This window comes from Trachypithecus francoisi, unplaced genomic scaffold (genome assembly GCF_009764315.1).
Source record: "Trachypithecus francoisi isolate TF-2019V2 unplaced genomic scaffold, Tfra_2.0 Lachesis_group20, whole genome shotgun sequence".
NCBI lineage: Eukaryota > Metazoa > Chordata > Mammalia > Primates > Cercopithecidae > Trachypithecus > Trachypithecus francoisi.
This window is the reverse complement of record NW_022681466.1, coordinates 21,509,987-21,527,482: the sequence shown is the minus strand read 5'-3', so window position 1 is coordinate 21,527,482 and position 17,496 is coordinate 21,509,987. Positions and strand designations below refer to the sequence as shown.

Genomic DNA, 17,496 nt, shown 5'->3' with positions numbered 1-17,496 from the left:
CATTCTGTCACATTATCTTCTTTTTTTAAAAAATTTTTTATTTTTTTTGAGACAAAGTCTCGCTCTGTTGCCCAGGCTGGAGTGCAGTGGCGCGAGCTCGGCTCACTGCAAGCTCTGCCTCCCGGGTTCACGCCATTCTCCTGCCTCAGCCTCCTGAGTAGCTGGTACTACAGGTGTCTGCCACCATGTCTAGCTAGTTTTTTGTATTTTTAGTAGAGATGGAGTTTCACCATGTTAGCCAGGATGGTCTTGATCTCCTGACCTCGTGATCCACCTGCCTCGGCCTCCCAAAGTGCTGGGATTACAGGCGTGAGCCACCGTGCCCGGCAACATTATCTTCTGAATCAAGTAAACGTTCATTTGTCTCAGTAAGCATAATCTATCTGGGTGACACCAGAGAGGTTTCTGAAGGGGTCTGGTGTACAGTGAGGCAGTGAAATAGATCTGTTGGCACAGGTAAGAAGGAAGCGGCATGATAAACATCACAACCCCAGGGAACAGCCTTCCAGAGCGGCATAAGCACTCCCACCAAGATGGTCCAGTGCCCACCCATTAAAGAGTCAAAACCCAAAGTTACTGAGTGTCGCACAAAGCAAGTCACAGTAGCTCGCAAAGGAAGCGAGCCAGGACTCGATGGAGCAGGGTCACTTTGAACAGTGGTGGTTTGATATCTGTGAAAGAAGTCATTCGAACTCTTATAAAGAGAATTAAGGGGTCAGCAGCTTCCCTGGCAAATGCAGGAAAACCAATAAGAGAGGGGACAGTTTTCATCTTTTCATAAAGTTCTTCTCCAGAGCTAGCGAAGTTCTCTGTAGAGAGTAGATATTCCGCTTCACCCGATCCTCCAGAGAGGAAGTAGATGCACTCTCCAGCTTCATGCGGCTAGGAAGAGAAGACAGGCAAATGGAAGTCAAAAACATTTTCAATCGGTCAACTATTCCGGCAGTTTCAGAGGAAATGGGTTGTTAGCCATAGAGCAGCTGTAAAAACACAACCTCTTTTAAGCCCCCATAGATAACTTTTGAGTGACTCCACCTGGAACCAAATGTTTTTAAACCAGTGTCCATGAGGGAAAATGTATCTGTTTTGGAAAATAAGTCAAAGCCTTTTTGGGCCACGAGTTCTTATTTAAAAGGAAGGTCAAGGAATTTCAATGATTTAGAAAATACCAAATTCACTTTTCCTCCCCTCAAATGAAAAACATCCCACTGTGTGGTCAGAAACGAGGAGCAGCAGCCAAGGTTACAATGCCTGTAACTAGCAGCCTCGTTGCACAAGGCTGGGCTCCATGTGCAAACACAGAAACACTGGAACGTGAACCACCTGCCAGCCTGCCATCTTAAGACCTTCCCCATGAAAACCCCCGGCAGGAAGAAGATGCACTCACTGGATGAACTTCCCATCCCGGGAGTCCAGCTTCTCCAGCCTCTGCTCCCGTTCCTCATCTTTAGCGTGCCTCTTGAGGATGTTCAGTCTCTCCTCCTCCCGCCATTTGGCGTTTTCCATCATCTCTTGCCGTTTTCGCTCTAATTCCTCTGCGGAGAGTTTTCTGTTGAGCACAGAAACCATCCGATCAGGTCTCTCCCAGCAAAAAAAAACAGAAGTAGCACAAGAAGCACAGAAGCCAGGTAGCACCCCAAGCTCTCCAGTTCACTGCTCTCTCCAAGTGCAAGGCCAGCCTGAGTTTCCTTCTAACATCCTGGTCAGGAAGTTTCACCCAAATTTCAAAGGCTTTTAGTAAAGTATTCCATAATCTCACTCAGTAATCTCTAGAGTGATTATTCTGAAATATGAAATATGAAATAAATTGGGAACTCATCAGGAACCTAAACCTGTAGCAGTTATATCCCAATGGTTTGCTCAACAATTTACCAAAGAACAGAAGTCTAGGTTATCCATGTAACTGTTAACATCTACCATCTAACTACCCATTGGAGACTAGAAATTCATGACACAGCCCATGAGTACACTACTTTAGGACTAAGCTAGAAGCCAGAAGTTGAAGGAATAACTTAGCCTCAGAAAATAATAAATAGGGCTAGGCCTGGTGGCTCATGCCTGTAATCCCAGCACTTTGGGAGGCCGAGGCAGGCAGATCACCTGATGTCAGGAGTTCGAGACCAGCCTGGCCAATGTGGGGAAACCCTGTTTCTACTAAAATTACAAAAATAAGCCAGGTGTGGTGGTGTGTACCTGTAATCCCAGCTACTTGGGAGACTGAGGCACGAGAATCACTCGAACCTTGGAGGCAGAGGTTGCAGTGAGCCAAGATCGCACCACTGCACTCCAGCCTGGGCGACAGAGCGAGATTCTGTCTCAAAAAAAAAAAAAACCCTCCAAACAAAAACAATTTACTATTAAAAATCTGCTTCAGAGGCCGGGCGCGGTGGCTCACGCCTGTAATCCCAGCACTTTGGGAGGCCGAGGCGGGTGGATTACGAGGTCAGGAGATCGAGACCATCCTGGCTAACACAGTGACACCCTGTCTCTACTAAAGAATACAAAAAATTAGCCGGGCGTAGTGGCGAGCGCCTATAGTCCCAGCTAGTTGGGAGGCTGAGGCAGGAGAATGGCATGAACCCAGGAGGCGGAGGTTGCAGTGAGCCGAGATTGTGCCACTGCACTCCAGCCTGGGCGACAGAGCGAGACTCCATCTCAAAAAAAAAAAATAATAATAAATAAATAAATAAATAAATAAATCTGCTTCAGAGATAATAAATGAAAGATATTAGAGCATTCAAATGAGAGTAGGAGACCAAAAAAAAAAAAAAAAAGAAAACGACTGCCAGGCATAGTGGCTCTAGCCCGTAATCCCAGCACTTTGGGAGGCTTAGGCAGGACGATTGCTTGAGTCCAAGAGTTTGAAACCAGCCTAGGTAACAAAGTGAGACCTCCCATCTCTGCTAAAAAAAAAAAAAAATTTTTTTTAATTAGCTGGGCATGGTGGCATATCCTTGTACCCCCAACTAATTGGAAGGCTGAGGTAGGGGGATCAGTTGAACCCAGGAGTTTGAGGCTGCAGTGAGCCATGATCGCCCCAATGCACTCCAACCTAGGCAACAGAGTAAGACTTTGTAGGGAGAATAAAGAAGTTATCAAAGAAATAATACAAGAAGATTTCCTAGGACTCAAAGACATGGTTTAGATTGTAGGAAGCAAATACTGACACTAGGAAAATATCACACATCATACAAGAAAGGAAATGTAACCTCCGTATTCTGCTTGGCTTAGGAATGAAAAGTATCAGTAAACAATATTTATATATCATACAAGTATGAATCCACATACTGATTGAACCAAAAATTCTGATATAACCATACTGAAAAGATAGGGATAGAAGAAATATGGGACTAGGAGTGTATGAAAGCTCATTTACACTAAGATTATTTACTATACCAGTAAGAAAATATCTGGGCTGGGCATGGTGGCTCACGCCTGTAATCCTAGCACTTTGGGAGGCCAAGGCAGGCAGATCACGAGGTCAGGAATTCAAGACCATCCTGGCTAACACAGTGAAATCCCTGTCTCTACTAAAAATACAAAAAATTAACTGGGCGTGGTGGCAGGCACCTGTAGTCTCAGCTACTTGGGAGGCTGGGGCAGGAGAATGGCGTGAACCTGGGAGGTGGAGCACGCAGTTAGCCAAGATCGCACCACTGCACTCCAGCCTGGGCAACAGAGCGACACTCCGTCTCAAAAAAATAAAATAAAATAAAAAAATAAAATAGTAAGACTGTATCTAAGATCTGGCCGGGTGCGGTGGCTCACACCTGTAATCCTAACACTTTGGGAGGCCAAGGCAGGTGTATTGCCTGAGCTCAGGAGTTCGAGACCAGCCTGAGCAACACGTTGAAACCTCATATATACTAAAAATACAAAAATTAGGGTCAGGTGCTGTGGCTCATGCCTGTAAACCCAACGCTTCGGGAGGCCGCAGCGGGCAGATCACCTGATGTCAAGAGTTCAAGACCAGCCTGACCAATATGGTAAAACCTCGTCTCTACTAAAAAATACAAAAATTAGCTGGGCGTGGTGGCATGTGCCTGTAGTCCCAGCTACTCAAGAGGCTGAGGCAGGAGAATCGCTGGAACCCAGGAGGCAGAGGTTGCAGTGAGCCAAGATCATGCCACTGCACTGCAGCCTGGGCAATAGAGCGAGACTCCATCTCAAAAAAAAAGGCTGGGCATGGTGGCTCATGCCTGTAATCCCAGCACTCTGGGAGGCCAAGGCAGGCAGATCACCTGAGGTTGGGAATTCGAGACCAGCCTGACCAACATGGAGAAAGCCCGTCTCTACTAAAAATACAAAACTTAGCTGGGCGTGGTGGCACATGCCTGTAATCCCGGCTACTTGGGAGGCTGAAGCGGGAGAATCACTTGGGCCCAGGAGGCAGAGGATGTGGTGAGCCGAGATTGGGTCATTGTACTCCAGCCTCAGCAACAAGAGTGAAACTCCATCTCAAAAAAAAAAACAAAAAAATAGCTGGGCATGGCACCGTGCGCCTGTAGTGCCAGCTACTAGGGAGGCTGGGACAGAAGAATCACTTGAACCCAGGAGGCAGAAGTTGTAGTGAGCCAAGACTGCAGCACTGCACCACTCCAGCCTGGGAGATAGAGCGAGATGCTGTCTCAAAAAAAAAAAAAAGAAAGAAAGAAAGAAAAAAGAAAATATCTAGTATCTAAAATTGATGGATGAAGAGGCAGCAACATATTTGTATTTTTAGAAATACGTAGTATGAAAAGAAACTACTGAAAAAGCTGAAAGTAGTTGCCTTTGGGTAGCATCACTGAAAGTGGGATCAGGCAGGGCAAAGAACTAGCTTTTGTTTTTTTAAATGTTTTTAAAATAATTTTTTATAGAGATAGTGTCTTACTATGTTGCTCAGACTGGTCTGGAACTCCTGGCCTCAAGTGATCCTCCTGTCTTGGCCTCTCAAACTGCTGGGATTACAGGTATGAGCCACCACATCCAGCAAGAATAATTGAGGGTTTTTTTTTTTTGAGACGGAGTCTCGCTCTGTCACCCAGGCTGGAGTGCAGTGGCCAGATCTCAGCTCACTGCAAGCTCCGCCTCCCGGGTTCACGCCATTCTCCTGCCTCAGCCTCCCGAGTAGCTGGGACTACAGGCGCCGCCACCTCGCCCGGCTAGTTTTTTGTATTTTTAGTAGAGACGGGGTTTCACCGTGTTAGCCAGGATGGTCTCGATCTCCTGACCTCGTGATCCGCCCGTCTCAGCCTCCCAAAGTGCTGGGATTACAGGCTTGAGGTTTTTTTTTTTTTTTGTAATTTAAGAGACAGGGTCTTGCTCTGTCGCCCAAGCAAAACTGCAGTGGCTTGATCATAGCTCACTGCAACCTTAATCCCTTGACCTTAAATGATCCTCCTTGCCTTAGCCTCCCAAAGCACTGGGATTACAAGCATGGACCGCTGTGTCTGGCTTGGTTTTCGTTAAGATTTTTTTTTTTTCTTTTTTTTGGAGACGAAGTCGCCTGGGCTGGTGTGCAGTGGTGCGATCTCGGCTCGCTGTAACCTCCAATACCTGGGTTCAAGCAATTCTCCTGTCTCAGCCTCCCAAATAGCTGGGATTACAGGCATGCGCCACCATGACCAACTAATTTTATATTTTTAGTAGAGATGGGGTTTCACCATGTTGGTCAGGATGATCTAGAACTCCCGACCTCAGGTGATCCACCCACCTCAGCCTCCCAAAGTGCTGGGATTACAAGCATGAGCCACCGCGCCCAGCCTTACCTTGTCCTTTCAATGTGCCTCACATGGCTAGAGGTAGGGGACGCAGACCCTTAAAGGCTGACAAGATAAATAAAAGTTGGTTTGTCGAAAAGGTAATGATGGATTATCCATTTGCCCTGGTTTGGACCCCTACTAGATTCAGGCCTTCAGAATGTGAAGTTAATCAACTAGGCTCCTGACTCACCTGGTATATCCGGGAGCATGTCGCCTTTGGTAGACCTCTTTTTTAGGTGATGGGCTCCTAGTTTGGCCTGTCTCTCTCCTGTTCACCTTAGAGTTGTGCCTGTAACAGACACAGAGAGGAAAAAGCCTTTTTAATCCAGGGGCTTACATTGAATCTCTCAAACAATGCAAGATGAGCTAATGGTCTTAGAGGTATAATCTAAGCAGAGGGCACAAGTATGAGAAAAATAAAAGTATAGGGTTTGATGTCAGACTCACCCCAGAGCTCCCAAAGCACAGTATACACCTACAAATATGTAGCTTTGGATGCCTGAGCTTTACATTGAGGTGGAGAAAAATGATATAAAGGAAATACCAAAGCAAAGACATTTGGGAAAGTCGATGGATGGACATCTCCAAAAGCAAAAGCAAATGCCTGCTGGGACCATGCCCCCACAGTCACAGGTTATTTCCCAGTGAATCCCACACTCACGGTTTGCTGGGCCTTGGGGACCATGACCTTCTGCCCGGGGATCGAGACCTCCTGTCCCGGGACCCTGCTTCCCTGGTGCTCTTCTTGCTGGCATGTCTGGGGGGTGAGTAGGAGGAGCTTCTGGATCTGGAATGGTTCTTCATCCCATGCCCTCTCTTTTGCTCGGCTGTCAGAGGACCCTGAAGACCCTGGTTACGGTCAGAGTTCCTGACCTATGTCATTAAGGAAAAGAGAAATGATTCACATGGAAAATCCAGCGATTCAGGAGAAAATGCAGCCAGGCACGGTGGCTCACGTCTGTAATCCCAGCACTTTGGGAGGCCTAGGCAGGTGGATCACCTGAGGTCAGGAGTTTGAGACCAGCCTGGCCAACATGGTGAAACCCCATCTTTACTAAAAATACAAAAATTAGCCAGGCATGACTGTGGGCACCTGTAATCCCAGCTACTCGGGAGGCTGAGGCAAGAGAATTGCTCAAACCCAGGAGGCACAGGTTGCAGTGAGTCGAGATCGCACCACTGCACTCTAGCCTGGGCGACAGAGCAAGACTCCGTCTCAAAAGAAAAAAAGAAAAGGCAGTGAAACAGGAGAGGTTACTGGGCTCCTGTTACAGGAGATGTAAGGAGCTCACTGGGCACACCAATATCATCACATAGAATTATCACAGGGAACTGTATAAACTTAGTTATCTGCAGAATCCCCTAAAAGAATCTCCTTCAGTCAGCCAGGTGCAGTCACTCACACCTTTAATCCCAACACTTTGGGAGATGGAGGCAGGAGGACTGCCTGAGATCAAGAGTTTTAGACACCACTCAGAGCAACTAGTGAGACCCTGTCTCTACAAAATATTTAAAAATTAGTTGGGTATGGTAGCTCCAGCCTGGGCGACAGAGCGAGACTCCCTCTCAAAAAAAAAAAAGAAAAGAATATACCTGGCTTGGGTCTTCACTATAGGTTAAGGAAGAGCAAGACGCAGAAGCATGGAGGACAGGACCTAAAGTTAAAAATACAGAAATGCGAGGCCGGGCGCAGTGGCTCACGCCTGTGATCCCAGCACTTTGGGAGACCAAGGCGGGGGGGATCACCTGAGGTCAGGAGTTCAAGACCATCCTGGCCAACATGGAAAACCCTGACTCTACTAAAAATACAAAAATTAGCTGGGCATGGTGGTGGGCATCTGTAATCCCAGCTACTCGGGAGGCTAAGGCAGGAGAATAGCTTGAACCCAGGAGGCAGAGGTTGCAGTGAGCCGAGATCACGCCACTGTACTCCAGCCTGAGTGACAAGCGAGATTCTGTCTAAAAAAAAAAAACCACCTATACACTTAAAATATGTGCATTTCATGTAAATTATTTGTAGAGGGATGGGTAGAATGCCTCAATGCCCCATTGGTGGTTTAGTCTTTCTGCTCAGAGGGTCGTCAGCCACGAGAAGATGCTCAGGGATAAGAAGGGACCTGTTTCCCAGCAGCCCAGGCTTCACTGCCCACCTCCCTGCTATCCACATTGTCCAAGTGGCATATCCCACAGTCCTATAGTCACTCCTTTCAAGGAGCCCACATCCCTACCTGTAAGCCATATCCAGGGACTCTGGACAAAACAGGGGAGGAATTTGCCATCCTCTTCTGAGATCTAAGAGATTAAAACACACACAGTCATTGAAAAAGAAAATACATATAAGTCCAATTTAAGTATCTTATGCTGAACCATGCTTCTTGCTTCCAATGTGACCTTTCCGCCTCCCAGCTGTTACCTGGCAGTACGCTTTTCTATTTGAACTGTCTATGCCGAAAGATGCATCAGCACAGTCAAATTTTCCTGTAAAAAACTGTGGGCCTTGCTTCTAAGCTCCAACGCCTGAACACATTCTCCTCTCACTTCATGCTGCTATTCCAGGGATGAATAGTGACTCAGCAGCGGCAGAACTGACTGCTCCCACGGGAAGACACGCAGAATGGGACCACATGGGCCACCAGTCCATTAAAAAAAGCCTATATAAAGCCCACTTCAGTCTTGAAGGAATCCTAAGCTGAGATGAAACAGTCACCCCCAGGATGTCTGACCTACCTAAGACCTACTAGGCTAAAGTCTGCTCGATTAAGGGTCTCTCTCCAGCAGCATGGCCGAGATACCCACTCACATTTAGCATCTCCAAGGAACTCTAGCATTAGATGGCAAGCTCTATGGGCACAGGGCCCATGTTCAAGTGTTCATCACTGAATGCCCAGTACCTGGCAGCTCCCAGCACAGGGCAGGTGTTCATGTCTGTGGAATGAATGAGTGAATGAGCAAGTGAATCAAAGAGAAGGGAGGCCAGTCACCACATTCTCACCTCCCTGCACCATGCTCATCCTCACTGCTGGAACGATCACTACTCGAGCTTCTGTGCTTATGTTTCTTGTGCTTCTTTTTCTTCTCCTTCTTTTTCTTCTTCTCCTTTTTCTCCAGACTCATTTGCAACTGGAAAATGCCGAGAACACAAACACACAAGATTACTGAGACCAGCCAGTGCCTATAATCCCAGCACTTTGGGAGGCCGAGTCGAGCAGATCATCACTTGAGATCCGGAGTTCGAGATCAGCCTTGCCAACTTGGCAAAACCCCGTCTCTACTAAAAATACAAAAATTAGCTGGGTGTGGTGGTGGGCACCTGTAATGCCGGCTACTTAGGAGGCTGAGGTACAAGAATCACCTGAACCGGGAGGCAGAGGTTGTAGTGGGCCGGGATTGTGCCATTGCACTCCAGCCTGGGCGAGAGTGAAACTGTGTCTCAAAGGAAAAAAAAGATTACTGGCTGGGCATGGTGGCTCACTCCTGTAATCCCAGCACTTTGGGAGGCTGAGGCGGGAGGATCACAAGGTCAGAAGATCAAGATCAGCCTGGCCAATATGGCGAAACCCCATCTCTACTAAAAATACAAAAATTAGCAGGGTGTGGTGATGTGTGCTTGTAGTCCCAGCTACTCGGGAGGCTGAGGCAGAAGAATCGCTTGAACCCAGGAGGCAGAGGTTGCAGTGAGCCGAGATCGCACTGCTGCACTCTAGCAGCTTGGGCAACAGAGTGAGACTCCATCTCATTAAAAGAAAAAAAAAAAAAAGCCCAGGTACAGTGGCTCACACCTGTAATCCCAGTACTTTGGGAGGCCGAGATGGGCAGATCACAAGGTCAGGAGATCAAGACCATCCTGGCTAACACGGTAAAACACCGTCATTACTAAAAACACAAAAAATTAGCTGGGCGTGGTGGCAGGCACCTGTAGTCCCAGCTACTTGGGGGGCTGAGGCAGGAGAATGGTGTGAACCCAGGAGGCGGAGCTTGCAGTCAGCTGAGATCGCGCCACTGCACTCCATCCTGGGCAACAGAGTGAGACTCCACCTCCAAAAAAAAAAAAAAAAGATCACTGAGACCCCAGTCAGTCTCCTTTGAGGGGCGTGGCTCATGCACAAACTGCCTGACTCCATGCCTCTGGGTCTACAGAAGTCCAGGACATTATGGGGGTTCCCTGTCAACACACCAGGGGAAGGGTCTTAACCCAGGCTGTGCACTAACAACCCCAACTACTGAACTGGTATCTGGTAGGTGAGACTAAGAATTTGTTTTTTTTTTTTTTTTTGGGGGGGGGGACGGAGTCTGGCTCTGTCGCCCAGGCTGGAGTGCGGTGGCCGGATCTCAGCTCACTGCAAGCTCCGCCTCCCGGGTTTAAGCCATTCTCCTGCCTCCGCCTCCCAAGTAGCTGGGACTATAGGCGCCCGCCTGGTCGCCCGGCTAGTTTTTTGTATTCTTTAGTAGAGACGGGGTTTCACCGTATTAGCCAGGATGGTCTCGATATCCTGACCTTGTGATCCGCCCGTCTCGGCCTCCCAAAGTGCTGGGATTACAGGCTCGAGCCACCGCGCCCGGCCTGAATTTGTGTTTTTAAACAGTCACCAAAACCACTGCCTAGGAGTTTCCATTCTGTGTCAAAGGAACTCCCATTCCATTGAAAGCAGTCAGGAACTGCAAGGTCAAGCTTTAATTTTCCTTACCAACTGATCCAAGACACAATTACATAATATGTCATGTGAATAAGTAGGCCCGGCCGGGCGCGGTGGCTCAAGCCTGTAATCCCAGCACTTTGGGAGGCCGAGACGGGCGGATCACGAGATCAGGAGATCGAGACCATCCTGGCTAACACTGTGAAACCCCGTCTCTACTAAAAATAAAATACAAAAAACTAGCCGGGCGAGGTGGCGGCGCCTGTAGTCCCAGCTACTCGGGAGGCTGAGGCAGGAGAATGGCGGGAACCCGGGAGGCGGAACTTGCAGTGAGCTGAGATCAGGCCACTGCACTCCAGTCCGGGCGACAGAGCGAGACTCCGTCTCAAAAAAAAAAAAAAAAAAAAAAGTAGGCCCTAGAAGTCTTTTTTTTTTTTTTTGAGACAAAGTTTTGCTCTTGTTGCCCAGGCTAGAGTGCAATGGCAATATCTTGGCTCACTGCAACCTCTGTCTCCTGGGTTCAAGCGATTCTCCTGCCTCAGCCTCCCCAGTAGCTGGGATTACAGGCATGTGCCACCACCCCGGCTAATTTTGTATTTTTAACAGAGACTGGGTTTCTCCATGTTGGTCAGGCTGGTCTTGAACTCCCAACCTCGGGTGATCCACCCACGCCCGGCCCCTGGAAGCTTTATACCATAACCAAGGGCATCCTCCGACCTCCTGAACACACCGAATGGTAATGCTTTCCACACGCTTAGCCCACACTCTTTTTCTGGAAAAATGACATCACGTGGTGCATTCTCCCACCCAAAAGACTTTCAACCAAAATCAAGCTTAATTAAGCTTAATAAATTAAGATTACATAAAATAACCAGCCTGACCAATATGAAGAAACCCCATCTCTACTAAAAATACAAAATAAGCCGGGTGTGGTGGCACATGCCTGTAATCCCAGCTACTAGGGAGGCTGAGGCAGGAGAATCACTTGAACCCAGGAAGTGGAGGTTGCAGTGAGCCGAGATCGTGCCATTGCACTCCAGCCTGGGCAACAAGATTGAAACTCCGTCTCAAAAAAAGAAAAAGATTACATAAAATAGCCACGAGATGGTCTCTAAAAGACAAAAGTTTTAGAGGCCATTCTGTTTTCCCCCGGTAAGTTGAGAGTAAATGGAGAGAGGTTCTCACATTATATGGCTAAAAGATGCTCTTGGTGCTTATCTGATACACTACTTACCAATTCTTTGATTTTCTTCATTTTCACTGGATTATTTAATACCTCTCGTTTTTTCTCCTCCTCCTTCTTCCTAAATAGAGATAATTATAAAATCCATGACTATTTCTTTTCTCCAAATTCTATGGAGTATGAGCTGGGTGTGGTGGTGTGCGCGCCTGTAATCCCAGCTACTCGGGAGACTGTGGGAGGAGAATCGCTTGAACCTGGGAGGCGGAAATTGCAGTGAGCCAAGATCGTGCCACTGCCCTCCAGCCTGGGCGATAGAGCAAGACTCTTGTCTCCAAAAAAAAAAAAAAAATCTACATGATGATGGGGCTGGGTGCAGTGGCTCATCTCACGCCTGTAATCCCAACACTCTGGGAGGCTGAGGCAGGCGGATCACTTGAGGTCAGAAGTTCAAGATCAGCCTCGCCAACATGGTAAAACCTCGTCTCTAACAAAAGAAAACCCACAAAAATTAGCCGGGTGTGGTAGCACGCACCTGCAGTCCTGGCTACTTGGGAGGCTGAGGAGGGAGAATAACTTAAACCCAGGAGGCAGAGGTTGCAGTGAGCTGAGATTGTGCCATTGCCATTGCACTCCAGTCTGGGTAATAGCGTGAGACCCTGTCTCAAAATAAATAAATAAATAACTACATGATGGTGTCAAAGCCAAAAATCTCCCCCAAATATAAGAGACTGTCTCAGAAAAAAAAAAAAAAAAGAGTCATGCTCAGTCATCCAGGCTGCAGTACACTGGCATGATCACGGCTCGCTGCAGCCTCGACCACCTGGGCTCAAGTGATACTGCCACATCAGCTTCCCAAGTAACTGGGACTATAGGCACCCGCCACCATGCCCAGCTAATTTTTGTATTTCTTATAGAGATGGGGTTTCACCATGTTGCTCAAGCTGATCTCAATTTCCTGGGCTCAAGCAATCCATCCGTCTCAGCCTCGCTAAGTGCTGGGATTACAGGTGTGATCCACTGTACCCAGCTGTGAGTTGTTTTTGATGGGTATAGAATTTCAATTCAGAATGGCGAAAGAGTTCTAGAGACGGGCTGTGGTGATGGTTGCCCAACACTGTGAATGTATTTATTTATTTATTTTGAGACAGAGTCTTGCTCTGTTGCCCAGGCTAGAGTGCAGTGGCGCAATCTCAGCTCACTGCAAGCTCCGACTCCCGGGTTCACACCATTCTCCTGCCTCAGCCTCCTGAGTAGCTGGGACTACAGGTGCCTGCCACCACGCCCGGCTAATTTTTTGTATTTTTAGTAGAGACGGGGTTTCACCATGTTAGCCAGAATGGTCTCAATCTCCTGACCTTGTGATCCACCCGCCTCTGCCTCCCAAAGTGCTGGGATTACAGGTGCGAGCCACCGCGCCCAGCAACACTGTGAATGTATTTAATACACTGAACTGTACATATGAAAATGGTTAAAATGGGACATTCTATGTTACGTATATTTTACCACGATAAACTAAGACATTAAAAAAAGGGACAAAATATTTGCAACCTATACAATATCTTTGATAAATAACTTTTTTTTCTTTTGTTTTATTCCAGGATATGGTTAAGATAAATAACTTTAAAGAGAATTTGCAAAAGAAAAACTGTAAATAGGCCAGATATGGTGGCTCATGCCTGTAATCCCAGCACTTAGGGAGGCCGAGGTGGGCGGATGACCTGAAGTCAGGAGTTGGAGACCAGCCTGGCCAACATGGCAAAACCCCATTTCTAATAAAAATACAAAAATTAGCCGGACGTGGTGGTGGGCACCTGTAATCCCAACTATTTGGGAGGCTGAGGCAGGTAGAATCACTTGAACCCAGGAGGTGGAGGTTGCAGTGAGCTGAGATTGCGCCACTATACTCCAGGCTGGGCAACAGAGCGAGACTCCGTCTCAAAAAAAAAAAAAAAAGAAAAGGAAAAAAACTGCAAATAAAAAATAAACATTTAAACGTTGAATCTTATATACTAGAATTAAAATGCAAACTAAACTAAAATAAATAATAATATGCACAGTCTATCTTCATTTAGCACCCAAACTGCAACTCTAATATTACATACTAGGGTTTCAAGTAAGATTTGCAAGTTTCTTTTTGAAGGGTTCTTCTTCCCTTCCCCTCCCCACCTGAAAAAAGAAATGTGGGTAAGAAGGCCTGTTCACCCACTTGGCCAGCACTACACATATTCCCAAGCTTCTAAGAAGGTGACAACCTTTTTCACCTTGTTTCTGACTCCTATTTTTGTTTAAGGGCCAAAGGTAAATGAATAAAGATGGGCTGGTGCATTGGCCAGTATCTTTGCATATGGCCTAGGTTAGGCAGGCACACTTACTAGAGCCTCCTTCCCAGCATCAGGAAGCCCAAATGGAAACAAATCATTTATATGGCAGATAAAAGCGAAGGGAAAACTGTAAAGCAAGAGAATCAATGGCCTTAGCAGGGTCTCAAAGCATCTGTAACAAACCACCTTCCCAGCCCCCCATTAGTACCTGATGATGAACAGTGGGTCCTCCCGGATCTTGCTGGCCATGTCAAGAAGGGAATTGGCACCTGATGGGGCAAAGATAGAGCCTGGGAGGAGTCCTGTTTCAGAAGAGCAGCCTGCCTCCTTCTCCTCCATCTTCTCAAAAACATATTTGTCAATGGGGCGCCCCAGCAGGTACTCATCACGGTTCACCATCCCACCAGGACCCTGGTACATCCAGTCCAACTTTTCTTCTTTTTTCCTGGTTCAAGGGAAGAAAAAGAAATACAATTTCTTTAAAAAGCAGACTTCTGCAAACCTACACATAAAACCTGAACACAAGGGAGAGAGAACCACAGCTGATCAGAGAATTCATTCTACTGGCACCTACCATGCAATAAACACAGCACCCTGGCAGTGGCTGGCATGAAAAAATAGTGTGGGTCGAGGGCCGGGTGCAGTGCTCATGCCTGTAATCCCAGCACTTTGGGAGGCAGAGGCGGGCAGATCACGAGGTCAGGAGATCGAGACCATCCTGGCTAACACAGTGAAACTCTGTCCCTACTAAAAAATACAAAAAAATTAGCCAGGGGTGGTGGCGGGCGCCTTGTAGTCCCAGCTACTCAGGAGGCTGAGGCAGGAGAATGGCGTGAATCCGGGAGGCGGAGCTTGCAGTGAGCCGAGATCACGCCACCGCACTCCAGCCTCGGCAACAGAGCGAGACTCCATCTCAAAAAAAAAAAAAAAAAAAGAAAGAAATAGTGTGGGTCACGTTCTGTGGCTCATGCCTGTAATCCCACCACTTTGGGAGGCTGAAGCGGGCAGATCACTTGAGGCCAGGAGTTCGACACTAGCCTGGCCAACATAACAAAACCCGGTCTCTACTAAAAATACAAAACATTAGCCAGGCATGGTGGTGGGCGCCTGTAATCCCATCTATTCGGAAGGGTGAGGCAGGAAAATCACTTGAACCTGGGAGGCAGAGGTTGCAGTAAGATGACGCCACTGCACTCCAGCCTGGGTGACGGAGCCAGACCTTGTCTCAAATAAATAAATAAATGGTGCCTGTCCTCATGAGGCTTACGAATGAATGGAGAGCGAATATTCACACACGTAAAGCAATTTATAAGGAAAACCAGTGTTCCTCAACGTGGGGTGTGGATCTTAGCTCAGAGCTCAAGTCTCCTTTACAAGGTCTTTATATTTTGCTTTCATTTCCAAGATGACCTAAAACAATGAACAAGCACATTCTACACCACCATCTTACTATCAAGAACAATTTCAGTGACCACATACACAGTTGCATTCATTGTGCATCTTGGTGCTCGTGGGCACTCAGACACCAGCGGTAACACTACACATTCGAGGGGATGATGGGAAAAAATCAGAGGTAACTGAGTAAGTGACACTTTCAAGCCAAAAGAGCCAAACACTGAATACATGAATCATTAGGTAACTATCTGGGATTCACAAGTGAATAAACCCTGGTCTCGGCCATCTAGGGGCCAAATTAAGTCACAGCATCATGCCACACAAACATTTCCCTGGGGTTCTGGGACAAAAAGTGGTGAGAAAGTGGAACCCTCATACCACAGACAGTAAAGGCAGGCTACATTCATAAGAGCATGCATGGAAGCAGCCAACACTACATTCACACTGCAAGCAGGAAAGTAGTTTCATTGACAGTATTATCTATAACCTGAAATTAAATGTTTTTTGAATATGACTTTTTTGTTCTTTTTTTATTTTATTTATTTATTTTTTTTTGAGACAGAGTCTCGCTCTGTCGCCCAGGCTGGAGTGCAGTGGCCGGATCTCAGCTCATTGCAAGCTCTACCTCCCGGATTTATGCCATTCTCCTGCCTCAGCCTCCCAAGCAGCTGGGACTACAGGCGCCTGCCACCTCGCCCGGGTAGTTTTTTGTATTTTTTAGTAGACGAGGTTTCACCGTGTTAGCCAGGATGGTCTCGATCTCCTGACCTCGTGATCTGCCCGTCTCGGCCTCCCAAAGTGCTGGGATTACAGGCGTGAGCCACCGTGCCCGGCCTTTTTTTTTTTTTTTTAGACACATGGTCTCACTCTGTCACCCAGGCTGGAATGCAGTGGTGCAATCATGGCTCACTGAAGCCTTGAACTCCTGGGCTCAAAAATCCTCCTGCCTCAGCCTCCCAAGTAGCTAGGACTACAGGGATGCACCACCATGCCTCCCTGATTTTTCATTTTTTCAATGCTTATAGAGATGGGACTTGCCATGTTGCCTAGGCTGGTCTCAAACTACTGGCCTCTAGTGATCCTCCTGCCTCAGCCTCCCAAAGTGCTGGGATTACAGTAGTGAGCTACCACGCCCAGCCTGAATATGACTTTTTAAATGTGTATACTTGTTTTTGAGGCTATGTAACAACTGTGAGCATAAAGAATGTTTTCCTAGCTGCATGCTTGGACATTTTTAGTAAGAATAATTTAAACCAACACTGGACAGCCATGACTCTTTTTCTTTTTTTTCCCAGACGAAGTCTCACTCTGTTGCCCAGGCTAGAGTGCAGTGGTGCAATCTTGGCTCACTGCAACCTCTGCCTCCCAGGTTCAAGTGATTCTCCTGCCTCAGCCTCCCAAGTAGCTGGGACTATAGGCATATGCCACCAAGACTGGCTAATTTTTCATACTTTTAGTAGATGGAGTTTTACCATGTTGGCCAGGCTGGTCTCGATCTCCTGATCCCATGATCTGCCCACCTTGGCCTCCCAAAGTGCTGGGATTACAGGTGTGAGCAACCGCACCCAGCCCCAAGACCCTTTAGAATTTTTTTTTCATATTAAAAAAATGAGTCTGAGAAACACTGTAGTCTGTAATTAAGAATTATCAGCTGGGCGCAGTGTCTCACACCTGTAATCCTAGCACTTTGGGAGGCCAAGACAGGCTGATCACGGGGTCAGGAGATTGAGACCAGCCTGGCTAACACAGTGAAATCCCATCTCTACTAAAAATACAAAAAACTAGCCAGGTGTGGTGGTACGTGCCTGAAGTCCCAGCTACTCGGGAGGCTGAGGGAGAAGAATCGCTTGAATGTGAGAAGCAGAGGTTGCAGTGTGCTGAGATCATACCATTGTACTCCAACCCGGGTGACAGTACGAGACTCGGTCTCAAAAAAAAAAAAAAACAGAATTGATCATGGGGCTGGGCACAGCGGCTCACACCTGTAATCCCAGCACTTTGGGAGGCCTAAGCGGGCAGATCACTTGAGGTCAGGAGTTCGAGACCAACCTGGCCAACATGGTGAAATGCCGTCTCTACTAAAAACACAAAAAAATTAGGCCGGGCACAGTGACTCACGCCTGTAATCCCAGCACTTTGGGAGGCCGAGACGGGTGGACCACGAGGTCAAGAGATTGAGGCCATCCAGGCCAACATGGTGAAACCTCATCTCTACTAAA

At 47.3% G+C, this 17,496-nt stretch overlaps 1 protein-coding gene across 1 annotated transcript in view; it reads right to left on the bottom strand.

The window, feature by feature from the left end:
- Nucleotides 1–206: 206 nt before the first annotated feature.
- CWC25 (CWC25 spliceosome associated protein homolog) overlaps nucleotides 207–17,496 on the bottom strand; it is a 33,534-nt gene continuing 16,244 nt past the window's right edge. Inside the window, exons 3-10 of the mRNA XM_033183234.1 lie at nucleotides 14,091–14,327; nucleotides 11,613–11,682; nucleotides 8,737–8,864; nucleotides 7,973–8,036; nucleotides 6,406–6,617; nucleotides 5,935–6,033; nucleotides 1,388–1,549; nucleotides 207–882 (exon numbers count right to left, since the gene is read on the bottom strand). Coding sequence (XP_033039125.1) covers nucleotides 768–882; nucleotides 1,388–1,549; nucleotides 5,935–6,033; nucleotides 6,406–6,617; nucleotides 7,973–8,036; nucleotides 8,737–8,864; nucleotides 11,613–11,682; nucleotides 14,091–14,327 — 1,087 coding nt within the window. The 3' untranslated portion in view covers nucleotides 207–767. The remainder of the gene's footprint in view (nucleotides 883–1,387; nucleotides 1,550–5,934; nucleotides 6,034–6,405; nucleotides 6,618–7,972; nucleotides 8,037–8,736; nucleotides 8,865–11,612; nucleotides 11,683–14,090; nucleotides 14,328–17,496) is intronic.